Here is a 19,595-nt window from a genome sequence, read left to right as displayed (position 1 = left end):
AGGTTTGAGGCATAGACAATGCCTTTCTGAATAGAATTCCAGTAACTCAGGAAATGGACAATAATTGACAAATGGGATTGTGTCAGATTTAAAGGATTCCACATTGCCAAAGGACACTAGACTGAAGGGACGGCCTATAAAAGGAGAGGGGGAAAAAAGCCAATTCATGATCTGAAAAGCCACTAGCATACAGACTATATTAAAAAACTCAAGGGCTGGGAAGGTGGCTCAGTAGTAGAGCGCTTGCCTTGCATACATGGGGGGCTGGGTTCAATTCCTCAGCACCACATTAAAAAAAAAGGAAAGAAAGCTGGAAGTGGTGCTGTGGCTCAAGTGGTAGAGTGCTAGCCTCGAGCTGAAGATCTGAGGGACAGCGTCCAGGCCCAGAGTTCAGGCCCCATGACTGGCAAAAACAAAAACAAAAAGCTCAAAGATTTAAATATCAAAATAATAAATAACCTAATTAAGAAATGGGCAAATAAATTGACCAGATAATTCTCAAAAGTACAAATGGACACTAAATACATGAAACAAATATCCAATATCCTTCGCTATCAGGAAGTGTAAATGAAAACTACACTGAGATTCTATCTCACTTCAGTTAGAATGGCTATTTTCAAAAAACAAACAAACAAACACCACCAAAAAATTCTGTTTTGGAAATTAGGAAAACAAAAGGACCTTATATACTATTAGTGAGGATGTAAATTAGTCCAGCCACTAGGGTAATTAGTGAAGGGACTCCTGAAAAAACTAAAACTAGAAATACGATGCTGCCACAGGCCACTCCTGGCTATATTTCTGAAGCAGTCTAAGTCAGCATACAATAAAGACACCTGAACACCCATGTTTATTGCAGTGCTCATCACAAATAGCCGAGTTACAGAATGGCCATCAACAAATGAACGGATAAAGCACATGTGGCAGATGTGCACAATGCAACCTGAGAGTAGAAGGGAGACTGTTTAAGAAAAAGGAGGAGGTCATCAGGAGTGGGGACAAGAGAGGGTAATGGGAAGAATAGATCAAAGTACGCGATATGCATATAAAAACTGACACTGCGCTTGCCTTGAGCTGAAAAGCTCAAGGACAGCACCCAGGCCCAGAGTTCAAAACCCACGACTGACCAAAAAAACAAAAAACTGACACTGAAAACCCATTGTTTTATACAATCAATATATGAGGATAAAAACGCATTTTATAAAAAGAAGAGACATTGGACCTGCTAGGAAGTTAAAGAATCATTGTCATCCCAGGAATCACTTACTCTTAAAAGCATTCCTTGTGCAAAAGTGAGTTCCTACTTTTTCCCTGATCTTTAAATGTTATGTTGTTTCTCTTCTTAAGTGGTTGTTTCAAAGCTGGACACAGTGGTTAGAGTCTGTAATTGTAGCTACTTGGGAGACAGAGACTGGGCAGTTCAAGGACACCTGGGCAAAAAGAAGTTCATGAGACTCTATCTCAACTGACAGCTGAGCACAGTGTCGTACACCTGTCACCCCAGCTGTGGTTGGGTGTGGTGGTGTGTGCCCATCATCCCCTAGTGACAAGGAGAAGCACAAGTGAGCTGGATCACACCAGGTCTGGCCTGAGAGTAAGATGAGACCCTACCTCAAAAATAACCAAAGCCCCCAGGCACCAGTGGCTCACGCCTGTAATCCTAGCTACTCAGGAGGCTGAGATCGGAGGATCATGTTCAAAGCCAGCCCAGGCAGGAAAGTCCGTGAGACTCTTATCTCCTATTAACCACCAGAAAGCTGGAAGTGGCACTAAGACTCAAGTGGTAGAGTGCTAGCCCTGAGCTGAAGAGCTGAGGGATAGAACTGAGGCCCAGAGTTCAAGCCCCATGACTGACCAAAAAAAAAAACAAAAACAAAAAACAAAAAACACCACAAAAAAAAAACAAAAAGAATTTTTCAACTCACAACTCTACGAAATAACTATCTTCATTATTCCCTTCCCACCTTGATCCCTATAATCCTGGTTATTGTTATAGTTTATACTCATAGTTAATTTACCTTGTGGAACTAAATGAATATATCAAACATTCTGAAGAACTGTGATGTGTAAGCCTGGCAAGTAAACCCTTGTGGAAAGCAAAGAAAGACATCATTACCCAAGCAGTCTCTGCAAATTGTGCCAGAAAGGCAAAGTGGTTAAGATGGTTAAGATGTTCCTTAGTTGGAGGCAAGTTTAAAACACTCACTGAGAATGTATCTGCTGGGAGAGTCCTATGGCAGGCTTCGGCTTGAGGGTCAAGGTCATCTGGGCCACGGGACTGACTCTTGGTAGAGCGTCTGCCTTCTTGGATGAAGTGTGCTTTGCTGCTTGCTCAGAAAGGACCCAAGAGGAGACAACCCCAGGATTCTGCCCTCCAAAGATTGGTGATGAGGTCTCCTGGGCAGCCGCTGTCTCACAAGCTTTGCCCTGGGTTCCTGGTTTACACACACAGAGCTGAGGCCGGAGGCACATCCCTCCATTCTGGCATGGTGGGACACAGCTTGCTGCAGAAACACAACAGAAGGCACAATTTTGAAGGAAAAATGAAGTCAATCTCACTAATTCTTCCAACAGTTTAACAATAGCAATAAAATAAAACAGCATATCAGCATTCATGGTGATGATGATGATAGTGTTAAGGACAACACCTACCTAATAACTGTGGCTTCTGTGATGGGCACTGTTCTATAATAGCTCAACAAACTGAATCCCCTAGAAACAGTCTGGGGTCATATTTTATTCTGCCTGTTTTACAGATGAAGCAAAGGTTACGTTGTTTGCCAAGGGTTACACAATCATGAGAAGATCCAGGATTCCAAAGCCATGGTGCCTAGCCACTTTCCTGTAAATGCCTCCACAAATGCATCTGAACCCATAAGGGAAATCCTAAGACGTTCCCTGCCATTACATCCGCATTCTATACCCTGAGTTTAAATTTTGTTTTAATTCTGCATATCTAAATGTTTTTGCCAAGACTTGAAACCACCCTGCCCCCCCCCCCCCCCGCACACACACACACACAAATCCACACTCAAAAAATATTTTCCTACAGACTTGTAGAGACTATCAGGGCTTGGAGAGATTGTTTTGAAATTGAGTTTCATCTTTGTTAACCTCTGAGAAAACTGAGGGACCTAAGTCTAAGCATCACCCACTATGACCCTGCTCATTTTGATAAACATTCAGCACACAGGACATCATCTCTAATCTTACGATGAAAGGCAATCAAAACAGAAACAAGCTCTTCATCTCCTGTTTGCTAGAATGTCTAAACTTTGAGTCACCAGACTTGAGGCCAAGTACAGTTATAAGTTAGCAGAGCTGGGGGTCACGGGTGAGGTTAGTGGATTTCATCATAGGCAAGTCCCCTCGGGAGTTGAGGGGTTGTTGACTTAGGTTTTATTAGGTAATGTCCTAGGCCTGTGGCCTCAGTCTCTTCAGTCCCTTCCTGATTTGTTGTAATACATTTGTTACCCTGTTCCTTCTGCTGTCAGCTCACTTCAGCTGTAAACTTAGGGTCCTGAGATCACACACTATCAAATCTCCCCCCAAATCCAAGGTCAGCTACAGTCCACCAAACCATCACAAAATAAATGAGCGATGTGAACCACAGGAGACTTAGTTACTTAGGTCCAAATCAGCAAGACCTAATAGTCCTGAAACTTACTGAGAAAAAAAAAAGGGGGGGGGGGGACTAATCCCTGAGTGTGTCAGAAATTTCTCAGCATTTTTTAAAATTTATAATAAAAAAAAAAGTTGGGAAAGATTCAAAAGGAGCCAGCTTCCTAAGTGACCTTGGAGATAAGACAATTCACTTTGACACCTGTGCGCTTGTGCATATTTGGGGCCTGTGACGCACAGGTAGCTGGCCTGTTCTCAAATGGCACTGAGACCTGTTCCCTCCCCGGCCTTATAGAAGACAAATCCAAAAGCTATACACTTCTAAAACTTAGGATACTTATTTGTCCACATCTCTAACTGCCTAAGCAAACTTAGTTGCCATAGACGCTGCAATCTAGTCCCTGCTCATCCATGTATGAAATGTCACAGAGAATGAGCTCCACTCCAGCAGAAGTGGACCGGGCCACTCTTGTCTTGCTAAGTCTCTGCCAGAGCTCAGCCCAGGCATTTGCATGCATACATTCTCTTCGTGCTTTCAATTAGGAACATGCTTCAGATGAACATCTGAGAGTCATTTCTCATGCTCCTGAGGTATACTGAAAATGTCTCTTAATCTACTGGAAGGCTCCATGGTACAGCCTGCCAAAGCTGACGGAAATCATCCAGCACACTTCTCAACGTGCCACAAGAAGCTGTCTTTAAAAGGACATAAACGGCCTAGAAATGTAAAGGGAGGGTGGTGGTTTTTAAATCCTCAAATTTTGCATTCTAATAGGAGGGCAGGTAGAGAATGATAAAAGGAAAAAAAAAACTACTAAAAATTCACACATATGTTTCACTAGAATGAAAAGAACATACTGTGTTACAGAATGAATATGTGCAATATCACCCTTCTATAGGAAATTTTAAAAGGCTGGAATGGGGGAATAAGAGGACAATTTTCCCTTCCTCTTACCCTACTGAGGAAAATGCCCTAAGATGGCCAAGTCAAGCCCTTGTCTGACAGGAAAAAGTAAACCTTGGGTCCCCTGATCACGCCATTTTTCCTGCCATGCATTAGGCTACTCACCCAGCCTGGAAACTGTTCATAAAGTCTGGCAGCTTGGGGTAGCAGTGTGACATCACTTAGGAATGCTGTGGAAATACATATCCCTGGGCTGCCCCTGGCCTGTTATATCTGAACCTGGAGCCAAGCAATCTTTGATCGCACCTGCTCCGTTGAGAACCACTGACCTAGCAGTATTTGGAAACTGGTTACCTTCTACTAGCATTTTTTTTTTTTGAGGATTTATCTTTTTATAACCTGCTTGTATTTTCACAGAACAGTTGCTTTTATTTTAAGGAATTCTTGGCTATGACAAATGTGTTTGCTTTTATGTTGCTCTTTTATTTTGGGTGCAAAAAAAAAAAAAAGAGGGAACATTTTCCAAGTGACCAAACTATTGGGATCACTTAGGAGTATCTTCCAAAACTCTATCTATCTGTCACCACCTACTTCATGGCCAGCACAAAAAAAAAAAAAAAAATGGATAGGTATTTATGAGAAAGCTGTGATTACAATTGAGGTGTTGATCTCTGTAGACCATCATAAATAATGTTAGAAAAGTGCTTTTTAAATGGAGTGTTTTCCCCCAGGCAGATGCCTAGCCAGCTGTGTTTGGATTCAGCACAGTGAGCAGAGGTTGCAGTAAGATATGATCAAGATACTGGGCAGGATTTCTTGAGCTATACAGTACCTGCGGAACTTTGAAAATGCCCCAGACTTAGGCCTTAGATCAAGGCAGGCTAAATCAGACTCACTAGGGAGGGACTCAGTATCAGTACCTTTCTAACACTAAAGCAATGGTAAAGTACAGCCAAGGCTGAGAAAGGAAAATCCTAACCCATCCAAGTCTTCTGAAATACGGCTCCTTCACTCAAAAGCGTTCAACTCATTTCTGCTGCCCATGGATAATTTCATAACCCTCCCTATACATCTGACCCCATCTACTGTGCACCCCTCACCATGGACTGGCTCATCCCTACGACGCTCCATGTCCTCCTGGGTTCCTGTCGCCTTGCTTCTGCACACGGGTGCTCCATCCAGGAACACAGGTTCTTTAATTCCATGAGTGCACAGAAAGCTTCCGGTCCTTCCTTCTCTATGTCTTTCCAAGTACCTGCCCACCCCTTCTAGAATCCTCACTCCATCTCACATCCTGTCCATTTTAATCATTCTTTGCACATTTCACATGTGTGTTTCGTACTAATAGTCAATCCTTTGACAAAGTTATCTCTTCTCTCCTAAGTAGATTATCAACCATAGCATCAGTATAAATGGCTTATGTGGAATAGTCTATGCCCTAGGACAGGAGGGCTTGAACATTCATCTTGGGGGATTGACTGATTTCAATGTAGAGCCACTACTCTCTTAAGGACGCTGGGGTTTCAGGGCATCTCTGTAGGAAAGAGGCAATGGGGTCCCACTCTGTCACAAAATTATGTCTGCATCTCTGGACTTAGCACACTGTACCAGTCATTCAAAGTAGATGTGTTTCCATCAACATCAATATTCAAATATTGATATATAATTCCCAAGAGAAAATGAATAAATGTCCCATCCAACTAAAAGATCCTTCCCAGAGGATCCCCAACTGCTGTGTCCCACCCCACCCCCTCTTAGCTGGAAGCATCTGTGGCCATCATTGTCCTCAACCCATAAAGGCAGTTAAGGGTACCATCCAAGAGCAGGCAGTGAAGGAGAGTTGGGCTTTTTTAGTTAGGTACACAGAGATAAGAAAATGGTAGACATGACATGATAGGTAACGCTGGCCCATCATGGAGCTTTGTCCTCCAATAATACCCTGGGTTTTCACTCAAATGCTTATTTTTCCCATAATGCTTTGGGTTCCCATTCAACCAATTAAAAAGTGCCTTGGAGCTGGGATTGTGGCTGAGTGATAGAGTGCTGGCCTAGCATGCATGAAGCCTTGGGTTCGATTCCTTAGTACCACATAAAAAAAATAAATAAAAGAAATTAAATTAAAAGGGAAAAAAATTTTAAGTGGCTTGGTGGAACACATGTAAGCGATCAAGCAATCTGCACAAAGCCCAAGGGGGGAGGTGTGAGATGACCCCCTCCCACTATAACAGCCCCTCCCCAGAGGGCCCCATTAGACTCTCAGTTCTCCAAAGAGAATGTCCTCTTTTCTCTTTCAAACAAACTTGCTCTGTTTTTTTAAAAACTAAAATAAAATGAATAAGTAACTCATAATTATGAACAGAACTAGCAAATCAGTGAGTGTCAAAGTTTCAGAAACAGAAAGGTAAGTAGAATTAATCCAGAAATTCTAGGATAGTTCTAATGTTAACAGCCCTAACAGTGTAATTCCCCGTGTTAAAAAATAGATGAGAATTAGCTAGAGGAATCTAGAAAAGCTTCCAATAAAATTCATCATCTACTCATGATAACAAACAAAAACTCTTAGCCAACTATGATACAAAGGGATTTCCTTACTCTGGTAAATTGTATTTACAGCAAAGCCCACAGCAGCAAAATCTACAGAAAATGTAGAGGCATGCTATCAACGTTGGAAACAAGTTTAAATGCTCACAATTGCCTCTAATAAGTGATGTATTGTAGGGCCAAGAAAATGTGACAGAAAGAGTTAAAGTATTAAAATATTGTAAAGGAGGGAGGGAAATGCACCAATACTTATCGTTTTCCTAATTTTCTACATAATATTACAAGAGTCTACAAACTGTCAACTAACAAGAAAAGTTACCAAGATTCTCACCTTCTAAATAAGTCTAGAAAAAATGCACATGATTCCTCTAACAAGCAATACATAACTGCCTAAAGGTAATAGAAGAATTATCAACACATTATAAATCATCTAACAAAAATATACAAGATTTTTGAAAGAAATTACAAAACATTTAAGAAAAAAAACTCCAAATAAATATAAAGATACATCATATATGCATGCTATAATATTTAGTTCAGAGCTGGGCACTGGTGGCTCAAGAGGCTGTGATCTGAATCAAATCTAGCCCTGGCAGGAAAGTCTGTGAGACTCCTATCTCCACTTACCCACCAAAAAAGCTAGAAGTAAAGCTGTGGCTCAAATGGCTAAGCACAAGCCTTGAGCAGAAAAATCTAATAGGCAATGTCCCAAGTTCAAGTCCCTGTACCAGCACATGCACACTCACACACACGTGTAATTATCTCCAATTTTTTCTATCGATTTAACAACATCCCAGTAAAAATCTTTTTTTCTGGCCCCGGTGCTTGAACTTAGGGCCTTGGTACTGTTCTTGAGCCTCTTTGTGCTCTACCACTTGAGCCACAGCATCACTTCTGGCTTTTACTGAAGATAAAAGCCTCATAAACTTTTCTGCCTGGGCTGGCTTCAAACTGTGATGCTCAGATCTCAGCCTCCTGAATGCCTCATTACAGGCATGAGCCACTGGTGCCTGGATTTCAGTTATAATCTTAATAAGATTTTTTTTTAGAAAAATTAATCATCTAGTTCTAAAAGTAATCTTGACTCATTGAAAGCTAACAATGGCCAAAACAATGCTATTGAAAAAAGACCATGGGGGAAGTCTGCCTTACCAGATAGTAAGATTTATTACAAAGCTCAGAAAATTAAGAAAATGTAGCATTGGTGCAGAGACAGAAAACCAGATCAGTGGAATTAACTGGGCAGCTTAAAAACAGACTCAAAACTGGGAAATTCTAGAGAAGATAGATACATCGAATCTATAGCAAAGATATCATCTACACAATGGTGTAGGAAAAGAAACCAATATTTATCCAAAAGCAGGATAAGAGAATTCTTATTAAAAGAAATAAACTGAGATTCTGACTTCATGCCTCCTAGACAGAAGTGATTATAACTACCTGTGGAACTGTTGGGAGGAAGAAAACGAGAGGGGAAGAGAATGACGTGCAAAGACATTGTGTCTACATACGGAGATGGCACAAGAAATCTCACTGAAAGCTGCTGTACAGAAAGAAGGAAGCAAAGAAGGGGGGAAGTGCAATAGCTCAAGTTAACAGAGCCAAAGTATAACATATGTGCACTGTGAAATATGCAATTCAAAGGCAAAAGAAAATAAGCCACAAGAAAGTAAAAAAGGCTGTGGCTCAGGGCCAAGGGAGATGGTGAATGAGGGTGAATATGTCCAAGTACCTACGAAGCATGCAGGAAAACAGAACAGCTGCCCAGCACTGGTGGCTCACGCCTGTAATCCTAACTACCCAGGAGGCTGAGATCTGAGGATCACAGTTCAAAGCCAGCCCAGGCAGGAAATTCTGTGAGATTCTTATCTCCAATTAACCACAAGAGGCTAGAAGTGGAGCTATGGTTAGTTGTAACTGGCCTTGAGCACAAAAGTTCAGAGACAGCACCCAGGCCAAGCCCCAGGACAAGAAAAAGAGAAGGAAAGGAAGGAAGGAAGGAAGGAAGGAAGGAAGGAAGGAAGGAAGGAAGGAAGGAAGGAAGGAAGGAAGGAAAGGAAGGAAGGAAGGAAGGAAGGAAGGAAGGAAGGAAGGAAGGAAGGAAGGAAGGAAGGAAGGAAGGAAGGAAGGAAGGAAGGAAGGAAGGAAGGAAGGAAGGAAGGAAGGAAGGAAGGAAGGAAGGAAGGAAGGAAGGAAGGAAGGAAGGAAGGAGGCAGGCAGGGAGGGAGGGAGGGAGGGAGGAAAGGAGGGGGTGAAACTACTCTCTACGGCTCTCTGTTGCTCAGTCTCTGTCCAGATGTGGCGCCCGCCAGAGAGCTTCTACGGCCTTTAGCTGAAAGGCCGGTCACCTCCGAAGCTGAGGACGCTTGGTTTTGGGGGCTTGGCCATTTCTCTCTAGAGGGCTCTGGGGGAAGTCGGGACGCCGCTTCTGCCTGGTCAGCTCTCCTTCACTCACCAGACTGACTCTCCTACACATTTAATGGGGTGCTGCGAGTCACGCCTGAGCCGTGAAAACCCTTTGAAATGCCTTCTGCGTTCCCTGGAAAGCCATTCTCAGATGTACACAGTTTTTGCCACTGCAATGGTAAATGGTCAGAGGTCTGTTTACTTCCAGGCTGTCTTTGCTCTCTCTCTGCCAATCATGTCCAACTTTCCCTATCTCTCCCTTTCTCTTTTCTACAACATTTTGGCTTGTGCCCTGAAGAGTGCGACACAGGCTGGGTCCCCGTGACCCCCCTCTAGGTTCCCTCTCAAAGGCTAGCCAATGTAGGCTTGATCTATTTGTTCAGGGTTTCTTCGCATTCTTTCAGAAATTCGCCATCTTGAGTTCTTATCTTGGCCACATGGTGGGTTAAGGGTTTGGCCCCATCTGACCCTTAACCTTCCACCAAGCTTACCACTCCATCCATCTATTCTAAGGTGCCTTGCTAATAAGTTGCTCTTTTCACACGCCTGGTAACTGAGGCCCAACCACCTAATGTGCTTTGTTATATATATATCACATTTTCTTGATCCATTCATCTACTGAGGGGCATCTGGGTTGGTTCCATATCTTAGCTATGGTAAATAATGCTATGAATTATAAAGAATTAGTTCTAGAATCTATACTCACTAAGGAAATAAACATAGCAGAAATGGATGAAATTTTGGAGAAATACAAATTGCCCAGACTAAACCAAGAAGAATGAAATCAACTAACTAACCTAATAACTTACAATGACACAGAGAAAGCAATTAGAAGTCTTCCAATGAGGCAAAGACCAGGACGGACCAATGGATTCGCTACAGAACTCTATAAGACCTTTAAAGAGGAACTAATACCCATACTCCTCAAGCTCTTCCAAGAAATAGAAACAGAGGGAGCAATCCCAATCTCACTCTATGAAGCCAATATCACACTCATCCCCAAACCAGACAAAGATCCAACAATAAAAGAGAACTACAGACCAATCTCTTTGATAAACACAGACACAAAGCTCCTCAATAAAATTTAAAAAAATAATAATAATGCTATGATAAACATAGTTGTGCTGGTAGCTTTAGTATGGTATTGTTTGTGATCATTTGGATAAAATGCCCAAAAGTGGGATTGCTGGGCATAGGGGAGCTCTATGTGGAGTCTTTTGAGGAACCTCCATACTGCTTTCCAAAGTGGTTGAACATGTTTACACTCCAACCAACAATGTGGTAGGGTTCCCACAAAGGGTAATTTTCCTGTAGCTACATACAGCAAGAACTACAAATCAATAGGAAAATAACAACAAAGAAAATTGTCATAGAACATAGAATATGAAGCAGCTATTAATGGATTATGAAATTTAAGTGCCTAATCAGCACAAGAAGATTCTTAAGTTCAATCATCAAGTGACTGCAAGTCCAACACTGAGATGAGAGCCCACCATGAAGAGACTGACATAAAGTCTGTTAGCAGGGAGTGTTAGCTGACACAGGATAATGGGAACACTTACCCACTGCCAGTATGTATACAGGGTTTATTACTAAGCCCTGTGAAACACAATCTGGCAATACCTTGTAGTTATAATGTGCAAACCCTACTCATCAGCAATCTGGCTTTAGGCTATCAGAACATTCATAAAATAATTATAGCAGAAAAATACTGACAATGATCAAGAAAATTACACCATAAGCAAACTATGGTTCATTCCTACAATAGAATTCTCTATAGTTGTTTAAAAAAATGTGATCTAGCAACATGGCTAGGTGTCTTGGCTGAAGAAAGAATGCCATAGATGTTACTAGCTAATACTAGCTAATGATGACATTATAACTGCCTAGTTACATTTCTTGAAACAATACCATGTGTTTTTATGGATGCATATGAGATCAACAAAAGTATAAAAACATACTAGAAAAAATAATAATAGCTCAAAAGTTATGTATATATGACTATATAAAATGAGGCTAATCAAAATAAACTACAAGATATGGAAACAAGAGTTGTCTTTGTTTTTGTTTTTGTTTGTTTTTTGTTTTTTAATGTACTGTATGCAGTTATTTCTTTTTTCTTTCATGTTTTTCCTGCCCTTTGGTTTAGCCCTGTTGTCACTGTTTTTTTTTTATTTTGATACCCTTTGTATTATATATATATATATAAGTTTATCCGATTTGGGGATGGGAAGGGAATCATAGGAATGGCGAGACAAAGGACAAGAGTGAACCAATACAACAGTGATATTCACAAAACACTATGTTGGAAATTAACTTTACAACCTGGGGGTGGGGAGGGAAGCCAAGGTGAAGGGGTAATACTATTCGAAAAGAAATGTACTCATTACTTTACTTATGTAGCTATAACCCCTCTGTACATCACCCTTACAGTAAAAGAAAGAAGAAAATAATAATAAATAAATAAAAACATATTAGCATCACACTAAGTTTACAACAATAATCACTAGAGGGGAAAGGGAGGAAATTTTTAAAAAGTCACTTGATCAAAATATTTTTTTCCAGGCCTGGGAAGGTGCCTCAGTGGTAGAGTGCTTGCCTTGCGTGCATGAGGCCCTGAGTTCGGTTCCTCAGTACCCCATAAGCAAAAAAACCGGAAGTGGAGCTATGGCTCAAGTGGTAGAGTGCTACCCTTGAGCTGAAGAGCTGAGGGACAGCACCCAGGCCCAGAGTTCAGGCCACATGACCAACAAAAAATAGAGAGAGAGATTTTTTTTTCCTAAAATAAAACAAAAATATAATAAAATAGATGGCAGCCAGGATAACCAGTCAGGAAGTTGTTTGCTATTATATCTTTTATATTTTGTAAGTATTTTCAAAATACAACTATTGTTTAACTAATGTAACAACAGACAACTAACATGAAAAGATAGGTAAAAATCTGTCCCTTGTTCACAGGGTTGAAGTAGAGATGAATCAGTAGAGTTGGTCTCGAGTAGCAGAAAGTTCCACCAAAACAGTGATGCAGAAAACTACTGTTGTCAAGATCTGGGTAAGCAGATTGGGCAACACAATCCTCCCCATCAAGACCCACTGGGTAGTCTGAAAAACATTCTTTTTGTTGTTGTTGTTGTCAGTCCTGGGGCTTGAACTCAGGGCCTGGACACTATCTTTGAGCTTCTTTTGCTCAAGGCTAGTGCTCTACCACTTGAGCCACAGCACCACTTCTGGATTTCTGTTGGAAATAAGAGTCTCATTGACTTTCCTGCCAATGTTGGCTTCGAACCATAATCCTCAGATTTCAGCCTCCTGAGTAGCTAGGATGACAGACGTGAGCCACCAGCACCCACCTGAAAACACTCTTTCATCATTTCAAACAGTGCAAACTGAGTTCATTTTCCGTTCTTGGCCTGGATGGTAGTGTCAGATTTCCTCTCCATGTGAATGTACACTCTAGTTTGACAAGCCGATCCTAAAGTTCTTTAAAAGTTCAGCCGACTGTATTTTTAGGAATCAACCCATGCTCTGAAGCTCAGCCTCCAGTGCTTTTCATTCTAAAAGCGCAACCCTGAGTTATATTTAAAACTTGCCCCGGACCACAGAGCTAGCCCTGCGACTCTGCCCTCTTGCCTTTTACTGCAAACAAGTTGCAGCATGCCTACGGCATGTGGCCTGGGGAGAAATGTGAGCGGAAGCTGCGTCTTCTGTGATCAGCAGGTGAGAAATCTGCTCTGCTGTGCGGCTCTTCAGGACACTCCCCAGCTGCCTTTGAAGGGATTCAATAACAAGAATGGTATCAGATCACAAGAGGCATGGTGTGAGGTCACACACTGGGGTCTACTGCTTACTGTCTGCTCCTTGTGCCAAACCCAAACACACGCTGTCCTTTCTCCTTATAAACGGCTCAGGGGGTCAGCATCCTCTAAAATCCCTAAAGACAAAGAGAATATTAGTGTAGCATTGGGTTTTTCCAACTCTGCCTTTGGAAATGATGAAGAACGCCACAGTAACAACTAAATTTCCTAGATAAGTAAACCAGGCCTGTGAAGCACCATTTCTCATGGTGGACATTCACTGGAAATATCTGAGATGTCTATGTGCTTTTGCTTTCCTTGGCCGCTGTTCCTGCCAAATCAAACTGTCAAGGAGCACAAGGTTTCCTTGTCCATTTTTTTCCTAAAGCCTGAGCTTTTAGGATCTTAACCCTCAAGCCCTACCAAGCAGATAGTCAAGCAGAGCAAAGATGACAAGAAGCATAGGCCTCATAGGTGGTGGGCACCATTTTGTGCTTTATCCGGGTGTTTAATGCCCTTCTGCCCAGTTCTCAGCCCCTCATCGGCCTAATGGACTAAGCAGAGTCTGCTCTCTGGAAGGCTGAGGGTCCCTCAGCCTGAGCTCAGCAAGACGGGCAGTCACCATGTGATTTAACTTAAAATCGGCAGTCAGCTGGGGCCAACCACACTCCTGACGCCATCAATAAATGAGATCACCCACAGAATAGGGCACCACTAAACCAAGTCGAACAATGCAAATTAATCAGATTTCTTTTTTTTTTCTGGATTCTGTTTCTGGTCTGAATAATGTTGTTTTAGGAAGTTGTTTTAAGTCACAGACATTCAATTTTTAAAAAAAAAACTAAAGATCTACAAGACTGTATAAATATTTAATATTTAATTTAAAATAGCAAAAGAAGGGGAAAATGTCTTCACAAAATACTAATAGATGCTTTAGAAAGGACTTAATAGAAACTGTTGTTAACAAAACAAAAAAGGAAAATGGAAAGGCAAGAGAAAGGGAAAAGGGGCAATTAATAATAAACTGTGGGGTAATACTCAAATTAAGGGGCTATGGAAAGAAATGCAAACTAAATTAAGGGGCTATGGAAAGAAATGCAAACAAAAGCAAAGAGATATATTGTAGCTACTTCACTTTAAGAAAAAGTGTAAAATATCCATACAAACTGTGGCAAAGTTGGGAGTAAATACAGGAGCTATCTAGAAATCAGAACAATATGTTTCCTAGACCTCTAGAAATGAACCTGCTAATCAAAAGAAAAACACCATGTGCATACAGATATTTAGCTTCTACCGCACTGTTATTTATTCCAACAAAAAATTCAAGAGAATCCTGAAAGGTTGGGCAGCATATGGTTATTATAGACCCACCCAAAATTAGAATTATAGAGCAATAACAAGTTTTCAATTATTGGATAATACTACCATGAATACAAATGCAACTGTTCCTTCATTCCTTCATTCATTCATTCACTCATTCCTCAAGCATCTTCTCTAATATCAAGCTAAAATTGTCCTGAGATGTCTTCACACTTGAATCCTTAAAAAACAAACAAACAAACCTGCACTTTAGCTGGATGCCAGTGACTCACGCCTGTAATCCTAACTCCTCAGGAGGCTGAGATCTAAGAACTGTAGTTTTCAAAGCCAGCCAGGGCAGGAAAGTCTCTGAGATTCTCATCCCTAATAAACTACTCAGAAAAGGACAGAAGTGGCCCTGCGACTCAAGCGGTAGAGCACTAGCCTTGAGCAGAAACAGCTCAGGGACAACACTCAGGCCTTGTGTTCAAGCCCCAGGACTGGAAGAAAAAATGAAATCTGAATTGTTGAAATCAAAATGCTCCAAAATCTGAGACACTCTAAACACGAGAACTTTGTAAGTTCAAAAATGACACTATAGGAATAAAATTCTTTAGCTGAGTGAATGTGATAGATCACACTGTAGGTGCACTAAAAATATTGTATAAAATTACCCTCAAGTGATGTAGATATGAAGGTGTATGAAGCATAGATGAGCGCTGTGTTTCGATATGGGTCCCATCCCCAGGGTATTTAATCATATGCAAATATTCCAAAACCTGGAAAAGTCCAAACTCAGAAACCTTTGATTGCAAACATTTTGGATGAAGACTGCTCAGCCTGAACTCAACTGGCTCAAAGCCTCTTGGGAGTGTAATCCTGAATTGGACAGCTGAGTCTTGATGGCAGCAGCTGAGCTCCAGTCTCAGGCATAAGGGACAAGCTGAACCCAAGCCTCCCTTCTGCTACCTGCCTCCTGTCCACATGGCAGGCAAGAGTTCTCAAAGTCCTTCTAGAGCTGAGGGCTGCCAGCCTGGCAAGCCATGCTCTGCTTGATGTAAGTCTGTGAAAATGAGCTTACCTAAGGTTGACTTTTGTGTATATCTGTGTGTGTATACCAGTCCTGGGGCTGGAACTCAGGACCTAGGCACTGCCCCAGATGGTAGGCTAGCATTCTACCACTTGAGCCATAGCTCCACTTCTGCTTTTGGGTGGTTAATTGGAGATGGGCTTTCCTGCCTGGGTTGGCTTTGAACTACGATCCTCAGATCTCAGCCTCCTGAGTAGCTAGGAGTACAGGCATGAGGCACTAGCACCCTGCTCTAAGATTCACTTTTTAACACTATTACTCCTATAATTATCCTTTGGGCTTTCAGACTAGTACATACGGGGGTAAGGATTATAAATCAAGTGTTTACCAACTCTTGGCCTTTAACAGACTTGTACAGTAATGTATACAAGTATATTTGCATACTTGTATAGTATTGTAATAGATAACATCTTTACAGTTCACTGGAAAGAAGATGATATATTTCTGAAAAATAACTTAATTATAAATAAAATGAATAAAAATGAGTAATTAGTCATGTTCATCATTAATCTTCTTAATGAAGCTTGTGAGCTTGTTTTAATACCATCTAAACTAGCTTCATCCATTATTCAAACACTGAGCCCCAGCATGGCTTGAATAGTAGAATGTCTACCGTGCAAGTCCTAGGACTTGACATTTCAAAACCCAGTGCTTCCAGAAACCTATGGAATGTTAGAGTAATTTATTGACAGGATGGTGGCTCATGCTTATAATCCTAGCTACTCAGGAGGCTGAGATCTAAGAATTGAGGTTTGTAACTAGGCTGGGCAGTCAAATCCATGAGACTCTATCTCTAAACAGAAAAGAGCTAGAAGTACAGTTGTGACTCAAGTGATAGAGCATCAACATTGAGTGAAAAACCTAAGATTTGAAGTCACCTGGGAAGACAAATCCATGTCTCTATCTCAAATTACCCACAAAGAGACAGAAGTAGAGCTGTGGCTCAAGTGGTAGACCATCAGCCTTGAGTGAAAAAGCTAAGGGACAACACCAGATCCCAAGTTCAGGCCCTATATTGGCACAAAAAGAAAGAGGGAGGGGAAGAGAGAGGAAGCAAAGGCCGGGAAGGCAGGGCAGGGGAGACTGAGTCCTTATATATACCAACAATGTGCTAAGAATTGTGCATAAAATATAGAGGCAAACTTCTTTTTGTCAAGATCAGAGTCAAACAGCAAAGGCACAAAGGTATGTGGGAGATAGCACCATGAGGTTATGTGTTATAATAATAAATGTATGGAGAGAGGTGAGGGAGCCCTAATTGGACAGGTGACTAATATTTGCGAATTATTATAGTCATGAGATCACAAAAGATACAAAGAATTCTTAGAGATGGGTTGCTGCCTACAGAAGCTTCTTCGTGAGGAAGACAACCTACAGCTGTGACTGTGAACCCCCACCCCCGCACTCCCCCCAGCCCTGGCCAAACCCATCCATTGGTGAGCAGGTGAAGTGCCACGTTTTAGTTTGATTTTGTGCCAGGGCTGAGGGCCTCACACCCTCACTGACTAGGCTCATTCATTCACAGCTGTCACTCTGCCCTTTGAGCCATGCCACCAGTTCAGTTTTTGCTAGTTAACTGGAGATCAGAGTCTGACCTGTACTTTGTCACTATGCAGCAGAAGAGAGCTGCAATTTTTCACCATGTTTTGTACATTTCACATGCTCTGGGATTCGAACTGGGACAAGAAAGCATGCTCTCTAGCCAGTGTCACACCCAGCCCTGTCTCGATGACCAACCAGGAAATCACTGCAATGCTGACAAGCATTCTGAGAAGATGTCTGTGAAGCTATGAACTTAACAATGAGAGAAATAACACACACCCAGCATCAGAGAGTGAGACCAAACATTAATGCTAAAACCTGCCACACAATGGAAATAGATGGCTGAGGCAGGATTTATATTTCATCAGGTTGAAGTTAGAATATATTCTTAAAGAGATGTGTCTAGTGGGATTAGTACATCCCCAGAGACAGTATTCAATAAAGCAAGAACAAAACACGGATGCCTCATGAGTTTGCTGGGGGCAGAACAAAGTACTGCACACTGTGTGAAAAAGAAATAGCATCTCATGTTGGATAAAAGCAGGAACAAAAAGCAGAGAGGTAAATCATGTCCTAAGATGAGAATCTCCTCAGAACAGGTACAGTGGAGCATGCCTATAATCCCCAACACTTGGGAGACTGAGCCAGGAAGGAGGATCCCTAGTCCAGGTCAGCCCCGAGACATAGAGTAAGACCTCCAAATTCTTATGTCAAAGTGTTGGCGTCCGCTGGAAGGGCCTATGGAGGTGTCTGAGACAGAGCCTCCATCATGAGATCAGTGCCATTCTAAAAGGAAACACAAAAGCCCCAAAGATACTCCTTGCCCATCTACCATGGGAGGTTCTGGAATATCCAGCAATCTAGAGCGCATGCCCTCACTGAGTCATACCCGGACCCTGAACTTTTTTTTTTTTTTGGTCGGCCTTGGGGCCTGAACTCTGGGCCTGGGCGCTGTCCCTCAGCTCTTCAGCTCAAGGCTAGTGTTCTACCACTTGAGCCACGGCACCATTTCTGGCTTTTTCTGCTTACATGGTGCTGAGGAATCAAACCCAGAGCCTCATGCATGCAATGCAAACACTTTAACCACTGAGCCACCTTCCGAGCCCAACCCTGACCTTCTTAACCTCCAGAGAGGTAAGAAATTTCCATGGCTTATAAAGCTACCCTATCTAAGGTATATTGTTACAGCTTCCTGAGTCAACCAATAATTTCAAATCGAATCCATGTGGTTAACAAAGCCAAGGCTCTAGGGATTTTCCTGGAGAGGATGCCTATATGTACGCAGGAAAGCCACACAGTCCAGCAGCTCATTGCAGGGGGCTCAGGTTAGGATTCTGGCTACAGAAAGTAAGCCAAATTTTCCTTGTCTATATATGGGGAGTCCAGGAGGTGTATCCTGTAGAGGGCACGAGAGGAACAGGAGACAACTTCTGAGCTACACTACATCCTGAGCAGAAGGCTGGCACACAGGAAAAGCACAAATGTATGACCGTTCTCACAAGAGCTGCTTTAGAGTGGATGAACTTTCCAGAGTGCCCTTCATCAAGCCTGGAAGCCGTCCCTGCTTGACCCCACAATCCTGAGCACCACAGAACCTCACTCTACCCGGGGAGCAGGGATCTGATCCCACACTTCCTTGGGACCCCAACATGTTCCTCTGCACATACTTTGATATTCCACCAGTTGTGATTTACAACACACTTCTCTGCCTAGCTGAGAGCCACAATAAATCTGAAGAACTTTGGAGTCTGAAGTTTGCTCTGAAATGCAAGGTGCTATCCACCAGGATGATGACGCTCTGGTTTGGGGTGCTGTTTACAAAAAAAAAAAATGAGAGCATGGTAAAAAAAATCCCCAAGTAGCACGGGGGAGGGTGGTGCTTGCTTATAATCCCAGCATTCAGGAAGCAGAGACAGGAAGATCACCAGTTGAAGGCCTCCAGGGCGACAGAGCAGTTCCTTGTTTCCAGAAATCAAAAGCTGGGACTAGAGCTCAGTAACAGAGTCCTTGCCTAGCCATGCCCAAAGGCTCTGGGGTAGAAATTTCCCAGCCAGGAAAACAAAAATATTCCCAAGAGATGGTAGTACTCATCAAGATGAGTAAATTTGTGTAAGATGTGCGTACAGACCAGCTCTGGGGTCAACTGAAGGGGTGGAATCTACTTTCTAGCCGTGACATCTTGGGCATGTTCCTGAACCTTGTGTTTCTTCAGTTTCCTCATCTGTCAAGTTGCTAAAATAACATTGCCACCCTCAGAAGACACTGTGAGGCTGAAGAAAAACATCATCCACAGAGAACACACTGAACAGTGCCAGGCACACCATCTGGCCCCAGGGAAATTGCTCACCAGAGCAGGCGGACACAAAGTGCTACCTGAAACCCACCAGCCCTCAGAGGA

General features: G+C 42.2%; 1 protein-coding gene across 4 annotated transcripts in view; it reads right to left on the bottom strand.

The window, feature by feature from the left end:
- The window catches only part of Ltbp1 (latent transforming growth factor beta binding protein 1), a 400,428-nt gene that overhangs the window by 349,105 nt on the left and 31,728 nt on the right, over window positions 1-19,595 (bottom strand). For all 4 annotated transcript variants that reach the window (XM_042696612.1, XM_042696614.1, XM_042696613.1 and 1 more), the window contains exon 3: window positions 2,207-2,504. In XM_042696612.1, the coding sequence (XP_042552546.1) occupies window positions 2,207-2,504 (298 nt within the window). The remainder of the gene's footprint in view (window positions 1-2,206; window positions 2,505-19,595) is intronic.

The sequence above is a fragment of the Dipodomys spectabilis genome, unplaced genomic scaffold, assembly GCF_019054845.1.
Source record: "Dipodomys spectabilis isolate Male_0828 unplaced genomic scaffold, ASM1905484v1 ptg000210l, whole genome shotgun sequence".
NCBI classification, from domain to species: domain Eukaryota; kingdom Metazoa; phylum Chordata; class Mammalia; order Rodentia; family Heteromyidae; genus Dipodomys; species Dipodomys spectabilis.
Note: the sequence above shows the minus strand (reverse complement) of the source record. Positions and strands in the feature narration are given on the sequence as shown.